This window comes from Plasmodium vivax, chromosome 13, assembly GCF_000002415.2.
Source record: "Plasmodium vivax chromosome 13, whole genome shotgun sequence".
In the NCBI taxonomy this organism is placed as follows: domain Eukaryota; phylum Apicomplexa; class Aconoidasida; order Haemosporida; family Plasmodiidae; genus Plasmodium; species Plasmodium vivax.
Genome location: NC_009918.1, coordinates 355,065 through 381,337, shown reverse-complemented (window position 1 = coordinate 381,337; position 26,273 = coordinate 355,065). Strand labels below are relative to the sequence as shown.

Below are 26,273 nucleotides of genomic sequence, written 5' to 3'. Positions count from 1 at the left end.
TCAAATGGAAAGAAACCGCTCAGTTGAGACATCTTTGAAATAATTTTATGTGCAGATAAAACGTTACGCATAGTATTGGGCCGCCTCTTCTTTAATTTTGTTAAACCTGTGCGTCCCGATTTTTTCCTTCATTTTTGTGGCAGCCATTGCTGCAATGTTGTTGCAGTTTTGCACCGTCCCAACTTCGCGAACGTGATATTTCTCCCTCCCATGGGTGTCATTAATCACCGCGTTGAAGACAATTTCACCACCTACAATTTGTGCATATCCCCCAATGGGCATCATGCAGTTCCCTTCAATTTGATACAAAAAGGACCTCTCTACATTTGCCATAATTTGCGCCTTCTCATCGTTTATATTTTTCAGTATATTAGAAGTGTCCACATCATTTTTGTGGGATGTCACAGCGATAATGCCCTGGCACAAAGCGGGGTAGATAGTTCTCCTGTTTATTTGCTGTATGCGTAAAAGGCGCAAATTGGTCTCCATGTCGTTGTGATTAAGCAGGAACTTCTCTGGGGGCACTTTACCTTTTCCTCGAATTATATTTCTGACCACCTTTTTGGTTAATAATCTTTCCAGTCCGCACTTTGCAATGATTATGGCGTCATACTGCCCATTACACAGTTTGGCAATTCGTGTGTTAATATTCCCCCGCACATTCTTTACTGCTACGTTTTTATAAGTGTATTTAATTTGGCTGGACCTTCTCAAGGAGGACGTCCCAATGGTTGGTATGAAATTCGTGCATTTATCACCTTCGCAGTTGTCTCTCTTCAAACCCTGGTTAGTCATTTGTTGGATGGTCCCCTTTTCCTGATCACTTTCCTCCTCCACTTTATTTGCCATCTTCCGTTTGTTCATATCTTCCAACGTGGCATACTTGACCGATAAGAAGGCGTCGTTTATGGTGTCCCTTTTTAGGAAGCAGGAGAGCTGCACATGTTCTGGCAACTCCATCGGGACGTCCTTCAAAGAATGCACACAAATGTGGACATTTTTTTTTATTAACTGTTCATCCAACTCTTTTGTGAAAATCCCTTTCCCTCCAAACAGACCGACCTTTTTATCTAATATATGATCCCCCATTGTTTTGATAGGCTTCAAAATGACTTTCACATTTTTGTTAATTTTTTTAAAATATGCTTCAAGTTTGGTTTGCACTTTTTCCGATTGTTTTATGGCCAGTGGGGAGTCTCGAGTGCCAATAATTATTTCCTTCCCAACATAAACGCGCGTTGTTTTTTTTTTGCAACTTTTACCTGTACAGAAGTTTTTTTTTACATTTATCTTTTTTCTTTTCCACAGTCCCCAATTGTGAACGGGGATAAAGCCGCTTGCCTTTAAGTGGACATGTCTGCATATGTAGGTGGAAACGTGTGCGCATAGCAGAAGGGAGGCTAGCCAATGCATCCTTCTCTTTGTGGTGCGTATGTTGTGTGTGCTTACCATTTGATGAATTCTCCCCCATGCGTTCCCCCCCCCAACACACATTTACAAATGCAACTGTTCGTAGTGCTTCCCCCCCTTTACGCTTAAAATGGAGCAATTTTTTTTCTTAACAAAAGGGGGAGCTATTTTTTCTGCTAATATTTTCATTTCGAGTGACCATTAAATGTGGGCAAATTTTCCCATTGCGATAATCATGGGGGAGTAAAAAAAAAAAAAAACCACAAAAAGGGAACAGCAGCGTTGAAGAGGAGATCTACCAACTTGGTTCCCCAAACCAACAATTGCTACCACTTCTGACGTGGGCGAGTAAACCAAAGGGGTGCTCATTCCGAGTGGTAGACCATTTTTTTTCTTTCACACGCGGGATGTATGCACGCTTATTCTGTGCACAATGGGATAGGCACATTTTGGAGGGTGTCCCCCTGCGCGTTCCCACAGAGGGCAACCTTCTCTACAAAGATGGTGGCTGCTTACAAGCGGAGCGGATAAATTTTAAAAAAGGGGCCCCCCAGGAGGAAAACAATTTGTCATGGGGGAGAAGTCATTGGAATGTAAGAAATCGGCCGAATCGTTTCAGCAAACAAAAAAAATAAAGTAAAATAACAAAGTGGTGTAGCCAAGCGGCGTGGTAACAAAGCGGTGTAGTAGCCACGCGGCGGAGAAACAAAGTGACAAAGGAACAACGCGGCGAAATAGCAGCGCGGCGGAGTGACGGTTTGGCGGCGTGACGGCTTGGCGGCGTGATAGCACCCCCCCGCTCACACAAACTTCAGCAGCTTAATTCTGCCAATCAAATTTTCATCCCTGTACTTGTCGTGGAGCCCCAGACTCTTCTGGTTATTTTTGCTCTTCTCCCACTGCTCTATATTATTCTCAATGGAGCAAATGCAGTGATTGTACACCTCATCATTCCTCGAGATGGAATTTAACTCGCTGAAGAGAGGAATACACAAATGCTTCAGGAAGCCAATCTGCGAATTGGCTAGCTTATCAATAGAATTTATATCGCACAGAAAGCTGTTTGGCATATTTAACGATTTTTCCAACAACCCCTGTAGGTAGAATTCCTCATTGATTTTCATCGTCCACTCGTAATGTTTGTTCCAGTCGAGGGTGGCATGCCCAATATCTGCTGCCTTCAAAATGAGGGAGAAAATTTGCCATGTCTGGTCGCTTGTTAAAATGTCTAAGTCTATAAATTCTTTGGAAGTGCGAAAGTTGGAGATGTACTCGAAATGGTTTTTCATGTCTGTTGACAAGATAGCCCTAATGATATTTTTTTTGCATGTAGTGAAAATGTTGTATGGGTAATTTTCGAAAATATTACAATTTTTTTCCTTCAGCGTTTTGAAAACGAGGGAGCAGTGGTAGTTTTCCAGCACACTGTTGTCATTGTATGTTAGCGCTAAGTTGTTTTCCGAGTTGATTAAAAAGTAGTTGTTCAGGCCGGGGTGGCCCACGTCGTGGCAGAGGGAGGAAACGTGCAGGCAGAATTCGTCGATGGCTGGTATCTTGTGGTTGATGTCCAGGAGGAACAGCATGCTCTTGCTGAAGTGAGCCACCTGCGCGGGGTGCAAGGATGATGAAAAGGCGTTTGCACGTGCGGAATAATGCACGTACGGAATAATGCACGTACGGAATAATGCAGGTGGGTAAGCACACAGGTAGGTGCGCACACAGGTAGGTACGCACACAGGTAGGTACGCACACAGGTAGGTACGCACACAGGTAGGTACGCACACAGGTAGGTACGCACACAGGTAGATAGGCATATATGTGCTTGCGAGCGACTCACCTGCGCGGCGTGCAGACTGTTGTGGTAGGGCACGTCGTTGTACAGAGAGTGCATCTTCAGCAGGAAGTTCTTCAGCTTCTCCTTGTCGAAGCTGGCCTCCAAGACGCCCAGCGGGTACAGCAGCTTATACCCAACGGAGATGAACACATTGCGCTTGTACAGGTACTCAATGTCGGATTTCCATTCGAAGGAATCGTTGTGCTGTTCTTGAAATTTGGACGATAACAAAGAGTGAATGTTTGAAAATGAATTAAAAGATTTCTTGTTGAGACTTTGAGACAAGTAGGATTTACACTCATCATTTTTTTCGCAATAATTATTTTCTATTTTATCCAAACACCACATGTTGTATACTCTCTCAAATTTTCTGTACTTGCATATTTGGACTTCATTTAAATTTTGCGTCCTCAAGATATTTTCACACATTTTTATTTTTTCTTTCATTTTTCCCATTTCTGATAGTTTTTTTTCGCTGGCATCTTCCTCCAGCTTCTTCATGTGGTCCAGCAGGGACTTCAGGTTGTTCAAGATGTCTTCGATGGGCGACGTGGGGGTCGAGTTGTCGATGGAGAAGTACTTGGTCATGTAGTGCCTCGGCGTCTTCCTGCGGTCCGCCTCGTTGGCGTTTTCCCCGTAGTCGGTGTTATCACCCTCATTTGTGTTGTTCCCCTCATCTGTGTTTGTCGCCTCGTCTGTGTTTTTCCCCTCATCTGTGTTGTTCCCCTCATCTGCGTTGTTCCCCTCATCTGCCTTTTCAACCTCGTTTGTGTTTCCCCCCTCGTGTGTGCTCTCCTCACCGTGGCGCCCCCCTATGAAGGACGCTCTATCCCTCCTCTCAACGCGATACTCATAGCACAGAGAGAGTAGAAGCACACACAGGGAGAAGCAAAACAAGACGGCCACATCGCTGTAGGCAAAGTGCAGGTAACCGTAGGAGTACACACAGAGCGTAAACACACAGAGGATGCAAAAAAGGGAGAACTTAAAGCTAAGCGCAAAATGGTAAAGCATGATGTAATTTTCTAAGCAGCAGAGTACGCACAGGTAGGCACAACTCATGAGGATGACTACGGCATGGATGCTTGGCTGACCTAACTGCTCCTCCTTCTCACATTGGGGTGGAATAAAAGCGACAACAGGTGTAGACTCCTCCCCCTTTATCACCACAGATGGAGGGAGCACGTGCAGCAGAACAAGGTTACATAAAACTCGAAGTGATGCAAACGCGTAAGACGAGTTATACAAATAAAGGGATACTCTCTCTATGCAATTCGAGCTGAACAAAAAGATATAAATGACAAAAAAGGAGAAATAAAAAATGTCGAAGAATAACTTACACACGTTCAGGTACGTTGCCGCTTTCCCCACCGGGTGCTCAAAAAAGAACACACCGTAATGCAAAATGAAAAAGTTAACCAGCGAGGTTAAAATCATTAACGTTGAGTACACGGCCATTTTGAAGGGAAGGGGGGCGTAAAATTTGTCCATGAAGGCCTCTTCAGAGGGGGCGTTCGTGAAGGTCAGCAGGGGGGTTACTTCGCCGCGGCTGATAAAGTTGCCGCGGTTGCCACGGCTGCCACAGCTGCTAAAGTTGCCACTGCTGGGGGGGCTCCCTTCCTGGAGAGAGCCAAATGGACTTGCAAGCAAATCTACCACTTTGTGCAAAACTGATCCCCCAAGTATTTGCCCGACTGGTAAAGACTCCTCACACTGGAGCTTGAAATTGCCCTCATCGGGGCGGCCTTTCTTCGTATGGGCAATACAGTTAGGGTTACTCCTCATCGTGCGGAGACGGTTGGCGAGATGGTTACTGAGACCGCTCCTACTGTTGGGGCCGCTTCCATACGAACTCGTCTTGTAGCTTCTCCTCTTCAGGGCAGAAAAATATTTCATGTACTTTTTCACAAAGCAAGTAAGTTTTGAATCGTTTCTGCGGACGCAGTTGTGGTACTCCGACTCGGATCTGCGTCTCGCCTTGTCCTTCATCTTTAACCATAAATGGTGTTTCCCATTTTGAACAGGACTTTTATTTTTTAGTTTAAATGAGTGTCCATGAAGTAGGGGAGCAGTATGTCTCTCCTCTTCATCGTATTTTGTTTCGCCCCGTTCGTGCGCTTCGAACGACCTGCTCAACTCTTTTTCCGATTTGTATCTTTTTCGCAGCGCCTGCGGGTCTTTCCCGGGGCTGTCTACAAAAGGGGAGGGGCAAATGCAAGCACGTGAGTACACATGGGTTATTATTATGTGTCTGCGTGTGTGTGTTTGTTGGGGTGGGAGAGCGATGTGCACGTCTGCACATTTGTTTCTCCCTTTCGCGCATTCGCCCCTTTGTTATGTTTCCTCTACAAAAAGGATCATCACTGGGGGGGCATTTTATTTTTTTTTTCGCTTATGTTGGTTACCTTCCTTGTCCATTTTTGTTTCCATCTTGGATGACCATAAAAAGAAACCTGTGTCTGGTGTTTTTTTTTTTTTTTTTTACACTTATGAGCGATTCGTTGTGACACTGGGGTTGCTTGCATCCGTTCCACTTGGCCTCGTTTCGCCTCCCCTTTATTTGCCCGCGCTTTCCTTCGCCGGTTTGCTTTTTTCCCTTTTTGCGTTCACGTACACATGCAGTTGCGCTGCTGGTTCGTCCATTCCGTTATTTAGGAAAAGAAGAAAAAAACGAAAACGTGAGCATGGGCATGCGCGCGGACATAAGCATGGCGTGAATGTGGTGTGAATATGGCGTAAATATGGGCGTAAATATGGACATCAACAAGGGCGTAAGTGTGGACACCAACGTGGACACGAATTGGCTTACGTCGCAAAATGTAGAAGGCGTGAGACAATGCTTTCGCTTTCGCTGTCGCTTTCGCTGTCGTTTTTGCTTCCCTCTTCGCGCGCGCTCGCAATTAAATTGTTTGCGCTGTTAAGCATGCCGCACTTGCCATCCGGGTTTTTTCCCTGTGAAAAAAAAAAAAAAAAAAAAAGCAGCAAGAAGAAAGAAGCAATAAAGGAGCAATAAAGGAGCAATAAAGGAGCAGGTAAAATGCAAAATTGACGCGGCGGAGAATGCGTGCACATGAAGACTCGCCCCCTCGAGCGGAAAACGAGCGGTCGCATCATTTGGCTCTCTCTGATTGTTCCTCTTTTTTTTTTTTTTTTTTCATATCCTCTGAGCGAACATTACATGCAGTTATTCATCTTCTCCTTTATTCTCGAAAAAATCACTCGCAAAGGCTTCAATGGGGGAAAATACACCCCATGCGAAGCCCACACATCACACGTACGAGCAATTGCGAGAGCGTGTCCTATCCAGCGCCATTTTCTTACGAGCATAGTTAAACCGTTTTGACACGTCCATTTTGTGGCGAAATTGTAAGCGAATAGCATGGCCCATTTTTGTAGACACCTGCAATTGGCAACATCGTGCGCATGCTGCTGATCGTAAAAGTGGAACAAAAAAAAAAAAAAAAAAAAAAGTACAGCCTGGAAAAACAATGCACGGAGTTGGGAAGCCATTCCATTTTCTCGCCGCTTCTTCTCAATGGGGTGAAGCGGCACAGGAGAAAAAACATTTGATGGTGTAACAAAACTCCCTGTGTGGGTGGACACAGACGTGCACGAATGGACCATTAATATGTTAGCCCGTGAGATAGATCGACAGGGGGGCACTCCAAAACGGTCAAGCCTTTTACAAACGTTAAAGCGAATGGGGAGAGAAGGCAACACGCGTATATTTACACCCACCCACTGTAGAGAAAGTCACGCTACTGGGTTACGCCCCCCGCACCGCACATTTGGCCACGCTTACTTTATTTGGATCGCCATGGAACGCCCATCAAAGTGACGTAAAAACGGAAAAACCAATCGAAATTAAAAACTTTAATGTGTTCGTACGAGGGGTAAAAAACCTGGTCACAAATCACACGGCTGTTTGAAGTAATGACCATTTTTCACGTGACAAAAAAAAAAAAGCAAAACTTTGCCATATTGGACATAAAAATGTGTGTTACGTGGCGCCATTGGGGAGTTGGCCGGGACAAGTTGCCTTCGCCTCGGGACGCCGCTGCCGATATGTACCTACTACGTACGTACGTACATGCACACAAATATATATGTATACGTGCCTACGCACTTGCGCGTTATGATGACAGGGGGCTGGTCTGATGCTATCGCGTGGAGGTTCCCAAATGGGGGGACAAAAAAAAAAAAGAAAAGGTGGGAAGACACGAAATAGCTGCCAGGGGAGTAGTATAAAAAAGGCTACCAGGAGGCCGCAAAGATGGCTTAAAGTGGGTTGAAAAAATGTCATCTCTTCGGGGTGGGAAGGATCACTCAGGGAACACGATAAGGTGGAGTGTGCCCCTCGTTCAGGTTGCGCTTCTCATCCGGGTGCGCTTCTCATCCAGGTGCGCTTCTCATACAGGTGCGCTTCTCATCCGGGTGCGCTTCTCATCCAGGTGCGCTTCTCATCCGGGTGCGCTTCTCATCCGGGTGCGCTTCTCATCCAGGTGCGCTTCTCATCCAGGTGCGCTTCTCATCCGGGTGCGCTTCTCATCCGGGTGCGCTTCTCATCCGGGTGCACTTCTCATCCTGGGTGCGCCCCTAGTCAAGGTTACTGATCCCGCTTCACCCCTTGGTGTACTTCCATATGTTAATGACGCAGTCGTCGCCGGCGGTGGCCAGCAAAAAGTAGTCCTGGTACTTCTGCGGGCACCACACAACACAATTGACGTCACTCAAATGAGCGTTTTCAATATTCTCTATCAAATTCCACGTGTCCAAATTCTTCTGAAATATTTTCAAAGAGTTGTCAAAGGAAGAGGCTGCAATTAAATCCTCGTACGCATTCCAGTCCAGGTAGCTAATGCTCCTCTTGTGGTATCCTTCTATCACGTGCTTAATTTTCCAATCATCAAACAATACGTTTTTTAAATCTTTTTCTTTGTCACTGAGATTTGGAATTGCGCTCATCGAGGAGACGTTGTTCTCTGAAACTGGGTTGCTCGTTTGCTGTTCGTCTTGCGTGGTGGTGCATCCACTCTGTTTGTTAGTTTTTTCCCCGTTGCTCAATTGTGACACGTCGTTCGCGTCGTTTTTGTGCTCCACTTCTGCGCTGTGTGTGTTCGGTTGATCGCCGCCATCTTTGGACACCTTGGAGATGCACTCGTCGTTCCTCGGTTCGTTTTTCTCGATGGGGTGTGCCCCGTTAGGGGATTCCTTTTCCGTGTGACCTCCTTGTTCCTCCCTCTTCTCAGTGGAACCTTTCCCCTGTGCGAATGCCCCCTCCACATCTGCGTACTTGTAAACAAATTTGAAAAGGCCATGGTCGAAATAGAGTGGGACGAAGTTATTCTGCACGACTGCCTTCAAGGCCGCCTGCACCTCTTTGTCATCCTTTGAATAATCCAATATAGGCATATTAGATGGAGCATCGGATGTTTTGTCACCCCCCCCTTGGGTCATCGGTTCTCTTATCTTTCGAAACAGCTTTGTTGTTTTTTGGAGAAAATTTCGATCGTTGGACCCTTTCCCATTTGCACTGTCCTTACTGTTATGGTTACTATACCCGCGGCTATCATTCGCGAGTGCCTGTTTCACCGCAGTGGCGGCACTACCCCCTAATGTGCCATTCGACTTATTTATAAGCGAGCACAAGGAGCTTTCATTTGATGATTTCCTTGCGTCTTTTACTATATGCTGGTAGAGAAAGGGGTACTTGTGTTTATTGTACCAAATTTTTTTTTCACTTTTCCAAATCCTTATAGATTTGTCATCTGAGCAGGTAGCGAATTCAGAGCCGTCAAAATTGAAGGCAACACACCACACGACAGATGTGTGTTCATTTAAGGTCTGTATGCAATTCCACTCGCTTATCTGTTTGCTCCAAATTTTTAAAGAGTTGTCATACGAAAGTGAGATGAATGTATTTTCGCTGAGAGGGCACCAGGCGACGAACTTTATATCTTCGGAGTGCGCCGTTAGGTACGCGTCAAAGCTGAAGTCGAAATCGACGTCCACGTCGGCGTCAGCGTCGATGTCGTTATTAACATTTTGGGGCTCTGCGTTGGGGTGAGTTTCCCCTGGGTTGCCACACTGTGCCTCCGTTTTCGCTCCATTTTGTGAATCCTCTTTTGTCTGCTCCTCATTGTGAATCCCATTCGGGTGGGCTTCCCCCCCGTTTGAAGCAATTACACCTTGGTCATCCTCCTTCCGACTGACCTCCTCCGTCTTGGCGTGTATCCATATGCTTTTGTCCCTTCCGCAAGTTACTATGTACTTGTTGGTGGGGTGAATGGAGGCACACTTCACCTCCTTTTCGTGCCCCTCCAAAGATTTGTAAAAAACCCATTTGTCATTATTATTTTTTTTATATATGGAGCACTTCGAATCGAATGATGCAACAACGAAAAAGCTTCCGTCTCGGGAGAATTCTATGTGCCGGAGCGACTTTTCGTGATTCGTTTCTATAATGTCATATACATCAAATTCGATGCTGCCTGCTTTGTGTGTCCCTTCTTCAAACATTTTAAATTTTTTCCAAATTTTACTGCTTTTATTTGTCTTTTTTATTTTGTCTTTATTTGTCTTAACCCATATGGTTATGTACTTGTCCGCTCCAACCGACGCGAGGAAATTCCCATCAGGGCTCCAGCAGATGCTCCAAATTCTTCTCTTGTGATTTTCCAGGTTTACCACAAACTCGACCGTCATTTTGGCCGTTTCTTACGTTTCTCTCTGTGGGAGTAGTGATTGTAACGGCTGTTGCGTATGTGGCTGTGTCAGCTCGACCTCTGTGATGTTTATATTTTGGCTGCTTTACTATCCGGGATGGGGCGCCACTCGATTGGTAAACAGAAAACGGCTCTTCCTTGTGACCCTCCGGTGTGCCTCCCCCAATGGGGATTATCAGTTGGCAGCCCAAGTTGGGACCCCCCAAAAAATTAAAGTGGTCTTAAAAAGGACGTTTAAAAGATGCGCGCAGGAAAAGGGGAAAAAAAAAGAGGGGAAAAATGGGGGGTAACTCCTTCCTGAGGTGCACACTCAATCGTACTTATGCCAATTTCAAAGTAACACCCACGTGAGGGAAACTATTTGAAGTAGTTCCCACTTGGGGGGTCGCCTGAACGGGTCAGCATACAGACATACATATGTATTCCCTTTCAAGTGGGCCAAATATCTCGGTGAACCATCGAATCATTCCTCGCATTGATGGACAGGTTGGAGCCCAAATTTTTATGCGCTAAAAAATATGCCCCTTCGGAGGAGCAAATCCAGCGGTGTGTTACTAATTGTATGGGGGTACAAAAACAGGCATAGATACATAGCGTTGCTTAGACATGGTGGTGCCACTAGCCATATTATCAGCTGCACATTTGGGTTGCCTCTTCAAAAGGGTAGCTATTGTAAAGGGGACCCACACAAATACGCCTGGTGTGCATTTAAATACAAATGTGCTACTTAGTTCTCTGCTGCGTGGTTGTCTAGGGCTACGCACTTGCGCGTTGGATAGGAAACTGCCAATGGTTTAGTGCTTCCGCTGGGCCGCTATCCCTGGTGCTGTCACTGGGGATATCACTGTGCTGCCATTGCTGCCGCCATAGCGCAGCTGCGTTCGTTACGCTGACGTAACTCTGCCGCGCTCTCACGTGTGCGTGGTTTTCATTAAGGAGTAAACTGCCATTCTGGGGACTCGACTGGCGAAGTGGTATGCATCCGCACATGTAAAGAGGCACAAGTTGTTGACCACAAAACGGGGGATTTTCACAGATATGGTATGATATGATTTAATTTTTTTTTTTTTTAAATAGCCAAAGGTTGGAGATTAAACAGGATGTGTGTGAGCGAATTAGTAAAGGGGGTACAGTTTGCCAAAACGGGAAAAAAAAAAAAAAAAAAAATGTCAACTCTTCGCAGTTGATGCGTTCATTCACATTCGCAACTTTTAACAAAAATGAAAAGTGACTTGTGTACATTTTAAAAAGTCCACGAATTTGTTTACATGAGTTAAAAATTGGGGGGGAAAAACCAAAACGGGAATGCGGAAAAATAAATGTACGCATGCATAGTATGTATGTACTTTTCCAGCACAGTGATTTGCTCGCGGGCATATTTTTTTTTTTCCCCCTCTGACACTTTTACGCTGTTGATTTTTTTTTTTTTTTTTTCGTCCAAACAGTAGTTATGATAATAGTTTTAATTTGGGATTACAATCAAATTTTCAAATGGCAAAAGGGAAGTGGCTTTTTGGGCCTGCAAGTCGAACCGGTTATCCTTGCGGCATACGTGTTGCAAGTGAAAGAGGCGCCCCAAAAAAAGGTTTTTTTTAAAAATGTACCAAAAATGTATTCCTTGGGAACCCCTCAAATGGCAACATTGACCGATGTGTAAATGTAACATACGGGTAGGGACTACATGTGCATACTAAGCAAATAGGCATACATCGTGCGCATTTGATGTGTTCTACGTTTTTCCGTACGTCGGGATAGTTACCCCTTTTTCAATAATTAAAGGTTAATTTAATTATTGGGGGGGGCAAAGTGGCACCAGGGAAAGAGCGCTGGTGAAGCGATGCCATAAGGAGAACTACGTCCTAACGGATGGCACCCAAAATGGAGAAGCAAACGAGGCTGCTTCGTGAGAGCGCGGTCGGCTCGTAAGTTACAGCTCCGGAGATTCGCAAATGCACATTTATACGCGCGCCTCATCACAGGTGTATGCATAAATGGTGTAGGCACATGAATGCGTTGCCTGTGGTAAGAGGACCAGTTAACGCAGAGCATAGGGCTGTGCCATTGTTCCATTTTAACTGACTGAGAAGCCGTCGTCGCCCGTATGAAAAGTGTCAACCGTATGAAAGGTGTAGCCCGTAATTCGCTTTCAACGCAGTGGCGCACGGTGGTGTCAATGTGTAAAGGCGGCGCTCCGACCGCGCGACAGTGTGGAGGTTTTAGCATTCTCTAAATTGGTGGAATGTATCAAGTAAAAGGATTTTCTTTTTTTTTTTTTATAATTTTCCCATTTTGATTTCCCCTCTCAGTTGTTTTTGTTCACCGCGGCCGCGATACCTCAACAGCGCAGAGGTGCCTTTTCCGTTTATCGAAAAGTGTTAGCATTCACCAACGTACACATATGCGAAGAATGCATCATTCCTTAGAGTTCTTTTTTACGTTCGCGTTGCACATGCATGTCGCGATAAATCGTTTAACTTTATGTTGAAAGGAAGGAGTAGTACGGGTTGCTTTCCACCGTTTTTCTTTTCTTTTCTTTTCTTTTATTTTCTTTCCTTTTCTTTCATTTTCTTTTTTTTAAATATTTTTTTTTTGCCATTTTAATGTGGCGATTTGAGGTGAACTGTTACCTGCGGCACAGTTCATTTTCTGCGAAGTTGAAACTGGCGGAATGAACTTCACCAGTTCGTTTCGCTTTATATGTTTCGCTTTATTTTGTTTCATTTTACTTCGCATTATCTCAATTCACCTCACTCCACCTCACTTCATCTCACTTCACCTCACCCTATTTCACTTTCCTTTTTGCCTATTTGATTTACTTCTTCCCTTTTTGGCGGCGAAGCGAGAAGGGGTGGCGAAACAAGGGGGACGAAAAAATGTGGTGACGCAGAAGAGAACATTTTTTAAATAAAAAAAAATTGCGTGAAAAAAAAATTTAAATGAAAAGAAAAATCTGGCTGATGCCCCTGCATACGGAACAAGAAAATGTGCCATGTGTTTCAAACGTGCGATATACATCGAGCAAAGGCAATTGTTCGACTGTTCAATTGTTAAGCTGCGAAGCGGTTAAGCGGCTAAGCTGTTAAGCGGCTGAGCGGCTAAGTTGTTCACTTGTTCACCGTTTGCCTGGATTACATTTTCGTGTACGCGTCACTCACGGTGAGCACTTTTGAATTTATTTCCCGAGCGATTTGCATGACAGGCTTTGCGTGTTTGCCTCGCCTCAGTTGCAGAAGAAGCGGCTTTCCCCCCCTGTGCAGCGGACGTATATGCATGCAATGAACACTCGTGGAAGTGACACGAATGTATGCGCGGAGGAGTGAACACGGATTCATACACGTATGTATATTCCCGTACGTAACTGCACGAATGATATTTACCCCTTTTTTTTTTAAACCTTTCTTCTCCGTTCACAGCTGAGTAGGCTCACGTGATTATTTCCTTGCGCGTCGTAGCAGCTGTCAATATTATGTATATACATATGCGCGTATGCATGTATGCCGTTTTAAAACCCTGTGGGGTCACCCTCTTTTCGCGTAATGGTCATACCTTTTTAACGTGTCGAATTAATGGCCGTAAGAAGGGAAACCAGCCAGATTGTCGAACAGGAGGGAGAGGCAGGGACAAACTTCTTTTTTTTTGAAAAAAAAAGAAGAAAAGAAATCACTGGAGAAGTGCTGTTGTGTATGGCAAATATATACGCATAATATATGATGATTACCCCTGCGCACGACACAGGCGAGACCGTATGCGTTATTTGACCAGATGGTATGCACGGACGTGTATGCCAAGTAGCATACAATTCGGATGCGCTGGAAATACATGTACGGACTAGTAGGCATACGAAGCGTGTTTGCCAAATGTCGCATCTTGCCCATCAGTGAATAAATGCCCCCTTAGTATAAAAAAAAAAAAAATAAATAATACGGAACCATTTAGCAAAACCGGATAATTACTGCGTGTATTTTTTTTTTTTTTTTTTTCTCAATTTTTGTCGACCACGCGAAGTACGCGTGACGAGAAAAATACGAATGATACAAATTCGTTTGGAAAGAGTGGCAAAACTACATTTGAAGTGAAGAAATAAAATTTGCAGCTCATGTAAAAGCATTGCGGGAAAGAATCCCGAGAATCATCGTACAAAAAAATCTGCCATCCCTTTTCTGGAAAAGGAGGCAGCAGAGGAAAGGATAATGTTACATGCGGGCGACGGCGAAAAAAAAATTTGCAACGTTTTTCCTTTTTTTATATGAACAAAAGGGGAGGGAAAACCTTGCAAACGTCTAGCAAACGAGTCTAAAAAATCTTGAAATCGTCTAGCAAGCGCGTAAAAATATTGAAATCGTCTAGCGAGCACGTAAAAATATTGAAAACATCTGGCGAAGGGCCCCCTCCCTTACGCATTGCGGCACCAACATATAATATATGCAAGAATAATAAAAAAAAAAAGGTAACATAGCAGAAGTGACCAAACTTTGGAGGTAAAGGATGACCGCGAATTTCAAAAACAAAACTGCCCTTTGCTATCTCGATGAAAACTTGAACAGCAACTCGTACAGCGAAAGTGAAAAAATTTTCCTGAAGAACAACATAAATTGGAACAAAATAAATGTATTAAAATGTAACAAGAAGAAAAATGAAGAGGGAAGCAGCTGCAGCAGCAGCGTCGGCATCGTTATGGATATGGGCAGTGGCAACAACAACGAGGGTAGCATCAACTACAAAAGTCTGCAGAAGTTCAAAAGTAGCTGCTATTCGGGGCGCGCAAGTCGAAAGGACAAGAGTGTTTTAAGCAAAAGGAAGTACAGCCACCTGTCTGAAGAGTATGAGAAAAGGAAAAGAAAGCTCTCACCGTCGGATCTGTTCGAGGACGACGGAGATGGTGACGGTGATGGGGATGGGGATGGCGGTGATGATGACCACATCGATGGCGCAGCGTCGCACGAAATTCCAAGTGAAGACCACTTTAAAAACAAGTACGATTTTGAGTTCGTCGAGAATTACAAAAATGTCTACCTGAATAAAGGCGCCACCGGTGGTGGGGTAACCCAGGGGAAAATGCCCCAGCAGCAGATGCGGAAGATGCAGAAGATGCAACAGATGCAGCAGAATGAGGATGAAGAGGAAGAAGAGGAAGAGGAGGAGGAGGAGGACGTGCTTGCCAACAGCCAAGTGAGCAAAGATGGGAGCAGCGGCGCAGAGCGGGACGAGGACTTCCCGGACGCCGACGGAAGCGGGAGTGGCCAAGTGGAGGGGAAATACCAAAATGATAAAATCTACGGCACCTGCTTCGAAAATGTCGAAAGTTCGTTCATCCTAACGAGGAACATGAAAAGGAGCTACAAAAATTTTATACAAAATGAAAAGAAAAAAAAAAAAGGTCAAGCAGAGGGGTGTGCGAAAAAGTCTGCTGGAAATGGCTATACGGGTACGCTCGAGGGGAACAGGTTACTTTGCCCAAACGACATGGGGTTGAACTGTGATTTGGGAGAGGAGGAGGAAGACGAAATGGAAGTGGAAGGGGAAGAGGAAGACGAAGACGAAATGGAAGTGGAAAGGGAAGTGGCAGAGGAAGACGAAATGGAGGGGGAAGAATATTTCAACAACACCCCGAAGAATCTCCCCACTCGTGAGACCAACGATTTGAAGGGAGTTCTTGACATGCTTAACGGCTCACATGAAAATGCCGAAGAGGGGAATAAACCCAGTGATAGAAAAAATGTGGAGGAACAAAGCAACGAATTAGACGGTGATTACAATTACCCTTGCAATGACGAGCGGAACGACCACTCGTTTGAGGGTGGTAGATTAAACCAGCAACAGAACAGCAACAATGACGGTGGCCATAGCGGGGGAGAGGCCCACCCCACGGATGGACAATCAAATTTAACAGAACCGGAAAGGGAAACACAGTTTTTTACGCCTTCCCAAACGGTCGACAAGAGGAATCTCGTAAGTACGTTCAAAGATGATGAAGAGGAGGAGGACGACGAGGCGGAGGAGGGAGAAGCGCAGGAGGGCCAAGCGGAGGAGGACCAAGCGGAGGAAAACAAAGCGGAGGAAAACCAACTGGAGGAGGACCAAACAGAGGGACAAATCAATAAGAACATTCCACCCAAAGGGAATAAACCGAACAAGAGGCCTTACAAGAAAGGCAACAGATCGGTACCAAAAGAAAAAATAAATGTGAAAGAAGAAAAAGAGAACGGACTGGAGGAAGATCAAGAAACGCATGACAGTGATAGTGAAAGTCGGAATGTTCTGAAATCCTTGGACGATTTGGATCATGTGCCGATAAGCGGAAGTCAGGGGGAGAAGGGAAATTTCGAAGAGTGCAATGGCGCTGCGATGGAGGAAAGGGGTTTCCCCGTCGTACATAAGGAGAAGCAGGAGGTGGGGGAGAATGCGATGGGGGCCAGACAGAGGGAGGGCGCATCACCAGGTTTGGCTGCCAAGCCGGCAGGTGCTGCTATGAAACAGAAAGATGCAGTTATGAAGCCCGTAGGTACGATTAACAAACCAGTAGGTGCTATTAACAAACCTGTAGGCAGCATTAACAAACCCGTAGGTGCCGCCAACAAACCTGTAGGTGCCGTCAACAAACAGATAAGCAAAGCGGCGCCCGTAGAAAGGAAGAAAAAAGTAGTTCGCAAAAACTGCCTAATCAAAGTGGAAGCGCCGAAAGAGAACAGCGAAGTTAATGCGCCAGCCACAATGGTTAGAGTTAAAGAGGAAAACTGCGAGGATGACATTAGGGTGGAGGGAAGGCCAGCAGACACTAACGCGAGCAAAATGGACAAGCTGAGGGAAAATTTTGGAGCCATTCGGATAAAGCTGGAGGTGGAGGAGAGCGGCGTGCGCATAAAGACGGAGCCCAGGGAGATCCCGCAGGTGGGTAAGCATGGGGAGAGAGACCATCATGAGGAGATAAACCAACTTGGGGAGATAAACCATCATGAGGAGATAAACCAACATGGGGAGATAAACCAGCATGACGTCTCACCACCCTTGACGCAAAGCATACCAACGAACGTGGCACAGAGGGGAGACGCCAACAAGTGTCCCAAAACAGTTGGCGAAAGGACTAGCAGCAGAACGAGCGGCAAGGCTAGCGACAGGAGCGGGAGGAGCGGCGCCCAAACAGGCGACAACGCGCAAGGTAAAAGGAGAAGCCTGTTTTATGAAAATATGTCGAGCAAAATTTCGAGAATTTTCTTTTTCTCCTCCAAGAAGGTTAGCAGTAATGAACCGGATGGAAACTCGGACAGTGAACGGGAGAGTCAAAATAGGAAAAGGGACAGTGGTGACAATAAAGAGGGGAATGGAGAGACGAACGAAAGTGAAGAGGGTGAGCAGAAGGAAGCGAACGAATCGAATGATCCCAATGGAGGACCTACAGGTCAGCCGCTCTACTCAACGGAACAACCACAAGAGGAGGGTGCCCAAATGGTTAACACCGCTCAGTTGAAAGATCTCGCGAGGGAAGGCGATGGCGATGGCGATGGCGGCAACGTTGGAAATGCCCCCAATGAAGGAAAACCAGGTGAGGGAAATGAAAATTTGCAAACCTGTGAAAGCAGGGATGGTGGCGATGGTAACAACTTTGGTGAGCACACTGGTGAGCACATTCGTGGGGGGGAGCTGACCAGCAAGGCGAAAAAGGCGAAGAAGAACCCCCTGGGGGCCAAGAAAGTTAGCCGCAGAAAAATAACCATAGTGAAGAAGGAACCCCTCGGCGCAGCCAACCTATCGGAGATTGAAACAAGGACGTGCAACTTGTGTAACTTCATTTTTGCGAATAGCAAATTAATGCAAAGACATGTGATGAGCGTCCACTCTGACGAAAGGCCATACGAATGCGAAGTGTGTCTCAAGCGGTACAAACGGGCGGATCACTTGAAACTGCATCGGATAAGACACGACCTGAATAGAGAGGAGAATAAGTTCCAGTGCTCCATCTGCCAGATGTTTTTCAAAACGCCCAGGCAGCTGAACAATTGCAAGTTGAAGCATATGAAGTGTTCCTTGGCTAAGGGGGCCGCGGTAGGTGCGGCAGCGGAGTCAGCGGAGTCTGCGGTAGGTGCACCTGCGGCAGATGAGCATTTCCATGGTAGCCAGATGGAAGGCGCGGTCGACGAGGTAGGGAACCATTGGGAGGGTCACCCGCAACAGGGGGAAAACGACACGAGTGGTAAGACAATGCAAAGCGGTGAAGACCATGCAGAGGGAGAGAGGCACACTGGTGGAAGCGAGAGCGGCACGTGGAGCGGCGATGCTGTCCCGGAGCAGGCGGGCACTGAGCTCAGCGCGCAGCGGGAAGTCGAAGCGGAAGAGCAGCAGATGGACGCGGATGAGCAGCAAATGGACGTAGATCAGCAGCAGATGGACGCGGATGAACAGCAAATGGACGCAGATGAACAACAAATGGACGCCTCACAGCGGTGGGAACTGAAGAAGGAGAACTGCAGCCCAAGTAGCATTTCCGTCGAAATTCGAACGTGCAACGTGTGCAGCATGATTTTTGCAAATAAAAAATTAATGAAGAGGCATCTGATGAGTGTGCATTCAGAATCAAGGCCATACAAATGTCACCTGTGCATAAAGACATACAAACGCTCGGATCATTTAAAGAAGCATATTTTAACCCATAAAGATAATAAAGAGAAAATAAAATACACTTGTTCCATTTGCCAGTCCAGTTTTGATACCCCCAAAGAGTTGAGATCGCATAAGATAAGGCACTACACATGTCCATATGAAAATTGCTCCTACTCCTATTCGACGATCTCTAAAATGAAGTACCATTTGAATAAGCACAAATGTAACCTATTCTATTCCTGCCCCGTGTGTGCCAAGAAATTTCTCATTTATAAAGAGTTTATACAGCACAAGAGGAGCTGCTTTAAGAAGAAGTACGTCTGCCTGCAGTGTAACAAAATTTATTTGCATGTGAATGGATACAATAAGCATGTGCGGAAGGTCCATTTGAATATCATTCAGAACTACAAGTGTACGGTGAACAACTGCAGCAAGGAATTCTCATCTGAATTCAGCTTGAAGGAGCACATAATTAATTTCCACCACCGGGTCAAGCGCTTCTTCTGCTCCAAGTGCAACATGTCCTTCGGCTACAGGAGCTCCTTTCGCCGCCACAACATTAATATACACCCGTGAGGGTGCGCAGTAGGAGGTGCGGTGAGGAGGAGGAAGCGCGGTGAAGGAGCTGTGAACACAACCGCGTAACTCCAGCGCAGCCTATTTTGGGATCCCCCCCGTGAGCGACCAATTTCTTGCTTTAAAATCAAAAGAGCAACAGTCTCTCTCCCCCCCCTGCAACGCACTGTACAGTAGTTTACCCACCATGCCAAGGGGTGCCCCCCATATGACATATTAGCCTTTTCCTACATAATTAAATGAGAAGCAGCACGCTTTAAAATTCCTGTGTGGTGTTATCCCCGCACAGGAACATTGCACCTGCGATTGATACCGCCCTGCACAAGGGCCCACGTTTTATCCGTGTGCGTTTGTGCCTGATGGAAAGGTGCCCCAAAGTAAGTTGCCCGCGTTTTCGCCAGTCATATTTGTATCTTTTCATCCTTTTATTTATTTCTTTTTTTTTTTTTTATTTCTTTATTTTTTTATTTTTTTATTTCTTTATTTTTTTATTTTTATTTTTTTTTTTTTTTCCCTTTTTCTTCATTATGACGAGCTCCCTACACTGATGACAACCACATACCTGTCTCCCCATCCGTGCGTATCAGTAGATGATGCTTACACATACACATATGTCTACGCATTGCCGATGCAGATTTGTTAAGCCAACATTTTTTCATTTTTGTACCACTGACACCCGTTTTGTTCGTGTCAAACGGATGAACATGAGTTGTTTTTTTTTTTCTTTTTTTTTTTCCTCCGTTGCACGGGGGTTAATCACACAATAACGCAATTCTCTTTCGCGCACACGTGGCGCGCACTTTCCTACTTTTAAAAAAATTATATTCAAAATGGTGCCACCACACTGGGGCGAAGTTTTCGTTTTTGAGGTTTACATAAGCAGGTGCAAAAAAATAAAAAAAACTACATAATGTGCGAGGTTAAAAGCGCTGAGGGGGTCTGCACGAGGGGCCCCGTCCTATGCACAATTGGGCTTCACTTCTGTTCCGATATGAAGGGGTTGGCGATTTCTTGCGTGCCGTCCACTGGCGTTATTAGCGCGATCTGCCAAAGAAGGGGGAGCGAAGTGGAGAGGAAAAGGGGGTAAATTGACGCAGTGGAATGGGACACAATAAAAGGAGGCAGTCTGACGGGGCAGCCCAATTTACACCGCGTGGCAGACTCCTCCCACACGAACACACGTGCCGGAAAAAGGGCAGTACCGATGTCCCCCTGGCGACGACCAAGCCGATGCTCCTCGTTTTCTCCGTTATGACGAAGCTGTCATTCGGGTCTGAAAAGGGTGGAGAAGTGAGTCATGTGCAGGCGCATTTTCTGGCTATGCTGTGCTGTGCTATGTTTTGCCTTGCATTGCATTGCATTGCATTGCTTTTTTCTTTTTGGGAAACTTTTTTATCCCGTTCTACCTCTTATATACTCCTCCGTTTTGTCGAGCACCAAGTTGAAGATGGCATCGTGGCCAATTAAATTGCCAACAACTGCGTGGGAGAGGAAGGCGGGAGAATTATTACATGAGTCGCCGTGGCTGCCTCAAGCGATTGTCTGTGTGTCGGTATGAGGTGGGGCGGTCTTTTCTGTTTTATTCACTGCAGTACGTATGCATGCACAGGGGTGTGTATTTTTTTCCTCCCCACTCGGTGCTAACCTTCTCTTCCGCCATCGAACTTGACGCGAATCTTTTGGTTCATAAATTTCTTGATGTCTGTCATGAACTTGTTTTCCTTGTTGTATGGGGGGGTGGTTGGAAGCACCGACATTTTGCTGGTAGGGGGGTGGAGCAGAGGTGAGATTTACAGACGGGATGTTCAGATGGGATGCACCGATGTGATGAACCGACGTGATGAACCGACGTGATTAACCGGCGTGATGTGGGGGAAAGGGCAGTTTGGCTGGAGGAGAACCGCTGCGTGCTCCTTTTACGCTTCGTTTAGCTCTGCTCTGCTCTCGCTTCTGTTCGCGCTACTGTCCGAGGCTCTCTTTACGTATTTTTTTTCTGCTCAGCCAAAACAAGTCTGCTTAAAATGGAGGGGCGCACAACGAGGGGGGGGAATTACTTTCAAGGAAACCTCGTCTTACATTGATGTGGTGAAAAAAAAGGGAAGTGAAAAGGAAGGAAAAAAAAAATAATAAAAAAAATGCCTTCCTTCCCTACAGGATTTGCACTCTGTCGTTTTGACTTTAACTCCGCAGCGTTGTTGCAAAATTGAAAAAAAAGGAGCGGAAATAATTGTAAATTCTACTTTTGCCGTGTTGCCTACGTTCCGGCCAATTTTATCGCCCAGAATTGTGAAGATTGTCATACAAATGTGGGTCCACTAATTTGGTGCCAAGCTGTTTCCCTTTTTCTTTTTTTTTGCTGCCTTGTGGAGGTATAGCATATTGCGGTAAGTGTTCACATAGTACATGCCCAGTGGGCTACTTCGCATCATGTTATCAGGTGATGTGCTCTTAATGGCAAAGAACGCCTTTGTACGTTTGTTCCTCAATTTGAACGCAGAATTATTGCACGTTTTTTTTTTTTTTTTTTTTATGATGTGGGGAAGCTTTTAACCCGGGTATATCCCACTGTCCCTAAATTAGCACCCCTATCCCGCCGCGCTATTTTTTTTTTTCCCCCGCACAAATAGTATACCACGATCTTATTGCAAATGTTGCAACTTTCGCTTGTTTTTTTCTTTTTTTTTCCTTTTTTTAATTCCCCTTTTGTTCTATAGCACCCGTGGGTCAAGCTGAAAAGGTGTCCCTGCGCCCGCATGTTTTGCATCCTGCATGTATAATTTTGCACATGTAAATTGCGTATGTAAAATATGTGTACACTTTTGCGATTCCCTGGTGTCAGATTTTTTTTTTTTTTTTTTTAATTCCTCCCAATTTGAAGCGTTAGTTTGGCAATTCCGCGCATTGTTACGAACGGCAAATCGGCCGAAGAGAGAAAAAAGAAGAAAAAAAAAAAGAAAAGAAGAAAAAGGACCAATGGACGGGCGAGCTGACAGACGAGCAGGCTGACAGACGAGTGACACAATACCCCTCTTTGCAACCACTTTGTTAGCAGTTGTAAACTCCTTTTTTTTTTTATTACCCCCCCATAAAAAAAAACTGAGCGCCATTCATCAGATCCACTAAGCGCAGTTTACTTATGGCCCCTCCGCGAAGGCATTTCCTCCAATAAGTATCCATTGACGCATTTTCGCTTGCCATTTTAACCCAGTCGAGAAGGAACCCAAAGTACACACTGCACACTTCCGTGGGGGCAATTTTTCCTCGATTCGATTAACATATGGGAAGGCAGCCCAAATGATAGGAAGCACATTTTTACATATACACTTGAAAAGGCAAGGAAGAAAAAAAAAAAAGGAAAATATCCCCTGCATGCATTTATTATTTGCCCTATTTGTGTGACTTCCCCCCCTTTTTGAGAACCCTGCTACGTATGTCCCCCGAGGGGGCACCCCTGAAAGAACAATTTTTTTGTACATACAAAATGACCAACGTGGTTAGCGCTCGTCCGAAAGAAGAAAAGGATGATGCGTGGCTAAATTTGAATGACATAAGACAGAACGCGAAGAAGCACAACTGGCAGGAGAATCCTGGGAAGCAAAACAATTACATTTTTTCGAAAGACAATGTGAAGATATGCATCATAGGATTGAAGGGGCTGGTGACAATAGATATCCGACTGATAAGCGGAGTCAACTACAAAATGTGCAAAAGCAATTTGAAGAAGGAAGAAATATATGACTTATTCTCCACGAGTAGCTTTTTCAATTACACAAATGATGTGCTCGAGAAAACGGTTTTGTGCAACAGTTACAATTTAACTGTGAAGGAAAAAATTGACCTTTTCAATAAAAACGACAAGTCATTTTTGCAGGGGTTGAAATGCAACGATATCCTTTTCCGCAGCCGTGGGGGGGCAAAAATGGGCACAACGAAGGTGAGAGGCGCAATAAGCACCTCAATAAGCAGCTCAATGAGCAGCGCAACAAAGGGGGAGCGGAGGGGGGAACACAATTCGGTGGGCCTCCCTGAGGAGAAGAAAGTGCAAGTCCAGCCGGAGCTTCAACCAGAGGGAGACAAACAGTTACAAAGGGAAAATGCACACATTAGGAATGGCCTTCACAAAAATGCGCTCGATGTGACCCCATTCAGTAAGGCAGTTCTCTCCAAGGAGGAGGATAAGGACAACAAAAAGGTTGTGAAAAAAATTTGCCTTTTTAACAAACACCCTCGTGATAACGTCAGCGAAAAGGCGAAAGGGTGTCCAATCGAAGGGGGAGAAATTTCCCGAAAGGGAAGTGCCAACCGGAAGGAGAAAAAAAACTGCAGCGATTATGGTGTAAAGAAAGGAGACGTAGAGGGGGAAACGACTTCACCACCTCATATGCTGAAGGACCATACGAGCGAAATTGAAGAGGCGGAAAAGTTAAACGTAGATAGTTCCCAAGTAAGCACAGAGATAGATGCTAATAAGAATGGGACGCATAAGACGAAGGGAAAAAAACAAAATCTCAATGATAACCCTGTCCGTAACAAACAACAGTTGACACCCTCCCCGGGGGGAGAAAACGACGTGGCTACTCCGCATAACAATCCACTTGGCAAATTCAACTCAGGAGAAAATTCCTCCCTACGTTATGCTAGCACCAAGGGGAATAGCAAAGAATGCCTCGAATGGTGCGACACGTTGAGTAGCAAGAGAGAGTGCCTTATGTCCAAGTCATTCACCACGCATTCGCTCAGCGAGGAAGACTTAAACAACGAGGCGTTGCATCGAATGAGCGCTAGTGAGGAGGAAACAGCTAATTGGTGCAGCGGGGAGGGGCACACAAATGGGTTGGAAAGTGGTTCCAAAAATGATCCCACAAATGGGTCGGAAAATGGTCCCAAAAATGATCCCACAAATGGGTCGGAAAATGGTCCCAAAAATGATCCCAAAAATGATCCCAAAAATGATCCCAAAAATGATCCCAAAAATGATCCCACAAATGGACCACCTTTACACGCCGCCAAAACGCATGACACAGATTTGGCGCCCAGCAGGAAGGGGGGGGAGTGGTGTGTAAGGGAAGGGTCTCCTTCCCATCCGGATTGCCCCCCCGGCGATGATGTGGTCGATGGGGCGGAAGGCACAAACGGACACCTTGAGAAAGTGACTGATGAAGGGGGGAGTCCCATCGACTGCAACGCGGGTCACAAAACGAACACGGTTAATATATACATACAAAATAACACGGTGCAGTACTATGGGCCGAAATATAGGCACGGCAGGAAGGGCAAGGCGAGGTGGGCGTGGGGCGAAGAGGGTCTAAGCCACCTGAGGGATTATCGCAGTTGTGGGGACAAATGGGGCAGCAAGTGGGGCAACCAGCGGGGAAACAAGTGGGATAACCACTGGGACAACTGGGACTACTATCGGGACGATCGCCGGAACAACTGGCACGGGAATTACAATCATCACGATCATTACGATCATTACGACCGTTACAATCGTTATAGCCAGCCTGGGACAAAAAGCCTCCTCAATGGACAGAGCTTCCATTCCCGTAACTCCCATCACTTGGCCGCGCGAACACCCGGAAAATACAACTACAGGGATAAGTACAGCGCGTATTACATTCCCAGTTGGGCTAAGCGCGTCCCGAAATATTACACAGCAGATTCGCGTAAGGCTCACTATTATGGTAGTGTGGGAATGGTAGGCTCGCGCGAAGAGGCAACCTCTATCAATGCAGAAGGATATGAAAAAAATGGCAAATCTGGTTATCCATTTTGGGGGGTACAAAAAGGCAAAGGTGCTCACCACGTTTATGATGAAAGTGGTTTTTATATAACTCAAAATAGGAACAATTATACGCGTAGAAAATACAATGAAAGAAAGCCAAGCGACGCGTTGCAGCCATATGAAGCGCATATAAATGTAAAGGAACTTGAGAAGGACATATACTACAAGCTGTCCTATTTAAAGCACTTCAAACATGACTATACCAAGTCGATCCCCAGATATTTCTGCACCTTTAGACATTTGCTTGCCCCATCCAGGACAAGGAAAAGACCCCTGTGGCTACAAAACATGCTAGATACGAATAAATGTGGCTACTGTGATGAGCAGTTTTCCAGTTTGAAGAATTTGGAAAACCATTTCGTTCATGTGAAAACGCATAGAATATATTACTGCTGTGGGAAGCCCTTCTCTTCTTTGAAATATTTGTCTATTCACCTCAGGCGGGATAACCACTATGGGTACGTTTACTATTATTAAGAGGTGGTGGTGGGGGTTACTTCCACGATAGGAGTGTTGTGGTCCCCTTTTTAAGCCCCCCTTGTGTTTTTTCCGCGTAGCAGTTTATGCACACATGGTAAACGTGCTCTATTGTACACTATAATGTGTTTTTTTTTATTTTATTTTTTTGTCTTGTTTGAATATCATAATGTTTCGTGTCTGATCTGACATGTATTTTATTCAACGTTTTACTTTTATATGTCCTATGATATGTAAAATTTTGGAATAAAACTAAAACACTTTTTTTTTTTTCCATGTCAGTATTTTTCCGTGAATTTCATCGCACTGCAGTTTTTCGCATCATTTTTTTTTCCCCCATTTGGATGTTGTAAAAGTATAAAGGCTACTTTATATGGGGACGCTTTTTTTAAAAGATCGAAATGCGACCCCATGCAAAGTTCAAAAGAGGGTCTCTTACACAACTGTAAAGTTATTTTTCGTTCGCGTAGGGAGTTTTTGTAGTATCCCGAAAAATGCACAATGAGGAATAACTACGCACAACTAGTGATATTAGAAAGGGAAAAATTCAAATAAAAATCAGGAACAGTTAGTTAAACATAGAACAAGAGGGAAGTTTTTTTTTTTGTTGTTATAGCAAAGTCAATCGTTGCGACTGCTGATGTTGGGTATGCCCCACTTGCAGAGTATTTTTTTGTGCCACAAAAATTTGTTCCCACGGGCTGGCGGTGAAATGGGGGAAAAAAAAAAAATAGCAAAATAAAGCAGCAAAATAAAGCAGCAAAATAAAGTGGCAATACAAAGCAGCAAAATAAGTGGCAATACAAAGCAGCAAAATAAAGTGGCAATACAAAGCAGCAAAATAAGTGGCAATACAAAGCAGCAAAATAAGTGG

General features: G+C 45.2%; 6 protein-coding genes across 6 annotated transcripts, besides 28 other annotated features; 2 read left to right on the top strand and 4 right to left on the bottom strand.

Moving 5' to 3' along the window:
- Nucleotides 1-63: 63 nt before the first annotated feature.
- PVX_084510 (porphobilinogen deaminase, putative) lies at nt 64-1,116 on the bottom strand (the record flags this gene model as incomplete). Its single annotated transcript, XM_001616519.1, has 1 exon — nt 64-1,116. The coding sequence occupies exon 1, from the start codon at nt 1,087-1,089 to the stop codon at nt 64-66; it is 1,026 nt and encodes a 341-aa protein (XP_001616569.1). The 5' UTR covers nt 1,090-1,116.
- Nucleotides 391-415: a microsatellite.
- Nucleotides 883-924: a microsatellite.
- Nucleotides 1,117-2,210: 1,094 nt separating the features above from the next.
- On the bottom strand, nt 2,211-5,662 carry PVX_084505 (3',5'-cyclic-nucleotide phosphodiesterase, putative; the record flags this gene model as incomplete). Its single annotated transcript, XM_001616518.1, has 3 exons — nt 2,211-3,014; nt 3,248-5,436; nt 5,650-5,662. 3 exons carry the CDS (start codon nt 5,660-5,662, stop codon nt 2,211-2,213), a joined length of 3,006 nt encoding a protein of 1,001 aa, XP_001616568.1.
- Nucleotides 3,200-3,326: a microsatellite.
- Nucleotides 3,712-3,741: a microsatellite.
- Nucleotides 5,663-6,304: 642 nt separating the features above from the next.
- Nucleotides 6,305-6,325: a microsatellite.
- Nucleotides 6,326-6,773: 448 nt separating this feature from the next.
- Nucleotides 6,774-6,800: a microsatellite.
- Nucleotides 6,796-6,817: a microsatellite.
- Nucleotides 6,818-7,411: 594 nt separating this feature from the next.
- Nucleotides 7,412-7,478: a microsatellite.
- Nucleotides 7,479-7,864: 386 nt separating this feature from the next.
- On the bottom strand, nt 7,865-9,949 carry PVX_084500 (WD domain, G-beta repeat domain containing protein; the record flags this gene model as incomplete). Its single annotated transcript, XM_001616517.1, has 1 exon — nt 7,865-9,949. The coding sequence occupies one exon, from the start codon at nt 9,947-9,949 to the stop codon at nt 7,865-7,867; it is 2,085 nt and encodes a 694-aa protein (XP_001616567.1).
- A 913-nt stretch (nt 9,950-10,862) lies between these two features.
- Nucleotides 10,863-10,959: a microsatellite.
- Nucleotides 10,960-11,142: 183 nt separating this feature from the next.
- Nucleotides 11,143-11,164: a microsatellite.
- Nucleotides 11,165-11,219: 55 nt separating this feature from the next.
- Nucleotides 11,220-11,239: a microsatellite.
- Nucleotides 11,240-12,590: 1,351 nt separating this feature from the next.
- Nucleotides 12,591-12,648: a microsatellite.
- Nucleotides 12,649-12,773: 125 nt separating this feature from the next.
- Nucleotides 12,774-12,865: a microsatellite.
- Nucleotides 12,866-13,190: 325 nt separating this feature from the next.
- Nucleotides 13,191-13,248: a microsatellite.
- Nucleotides 13,249-13,646: 398 nt separating this feature from the next.
- Nucleotides 13,647-13,666: a microsatellite.
- Nucleotides 13,667-14,454: 788 nt separating this feature from the next.
- On the top strand, nt 14,455-19,140 carry PVX_084495 (hypothetical protein, conserved; the record flags this gene model as incomplete). Its single annotated transcript, XM_001616516.1, has 1 exon — nt 14,455-19,140. The coding sequence occupies one exon, from the start codon at nt 14,455-14,457 to the stop codon at nt 19,138-19,140; it is 4,686 nt and encodes a 1,561-aa protein (XP_001616566.1).
- Nucleotides 14,942-14,987: a microsatellite.
- Nucleotides 15,182-15,222: a microsatellite.
- Nucleotides 17,658-17,680: a microsatellite.
- Nucleotides 18,569-18,647: a microsatellite.
- Nucleotides 19,141-19,952: 812 nt separating the features above from the next.
- Nucleotides 19,953-21,608, bottom strand: PVX_084490 (U6 snRNA-associated Sm-like protein LSm7, putative). The gene is made up of 5 exons (XM_001616515.1): nt 21,399-21,608; nt 20,786-21,152; nt 20,547-20,618; nt 20,343-20,413; nt 19,953-20,184 (listed from the first exon to the last, which is right to left on the bottom strand). Exons 2-5 carry the CDS (start codon nt 20,895-20,897, stop codon nt 20,116-20,118), a joined length of 324 nt encoding a protein of 107 aa, XP_001616565.1. The 5' UTR covers nt 20,898-21,152; nt 21,399-21,608; the 3' UTR covers nt 19,953-20,115.
- Nucleotides 19,956-19,978: a microsatellite.
- Nucleotides 20,584-20,612: a microsatellite.
- Nucleotides 20,915-20,937: a microsatellite.
- A 144-nt stretch (nt 21,609-21,752) lies between the features above and the next one.
- Nucleotides 21,753-21,772: a microsatellite.
- A 227-nt stretch (nt 21,773-21,999) lies between these two features.
- On the top strand, nt 22,000-25,399 carry PVX_084485 (hypothetical protein, conserved; the record flags this gene model as incomplete). The annotated part of the gene is given in 2 exon segments (XM_001616514.1): nt 22,000-22,125; nt 22,142-25,399. 1 exon segment carries the CDS (start codon nt 22,571-22,573, stop codon nt 25,397-25,399), a length of 2,829 nt encoding a protein of 942 aa, XP_001616564.1. The 5' UTR covers nt 22,000-22,125; nt 22,142-22,570.
- Nucleotides 22,176-22,210: a microsatellite.
- Nucleotides 22,341-22,375: a microsatellite.
- Nucleotides 23,220-23,241: a microsatellite.
- Nucleotides 23,293-23,330: a microsatellite.
- Nucleotides 23,793-23,814: a microsatellite.
- Nucleotides 25,400-26,273: the final 874 nt, after the last annotated feature.

Excerpts from the sequence above, each read along its gene's own strand:
- PVX_084490 (XM_001616515.1), bottom strand. The coding sequence starts at position 20,897 with ATGTCGGTGCTTCCAACCACCCCCCCATACAACAAGGAAAACAAGTTC. Across the intron at positions 20,619-20,785 it reads GTTCGATGGCGGAAGAGAAG|TTGTTGGCAATTTAATTGGC; the intron begins GTTAGCACCGAG and ends TCTCCCACGCAG. Across the intron at positions 20,185-20,342 it reads TCGTCGCCAGGGGGACATCG|ATCGCGCTAATAACGCCAGT; the intron begins GTACTGCCCTTT and ends CTTCTTTGGCAG.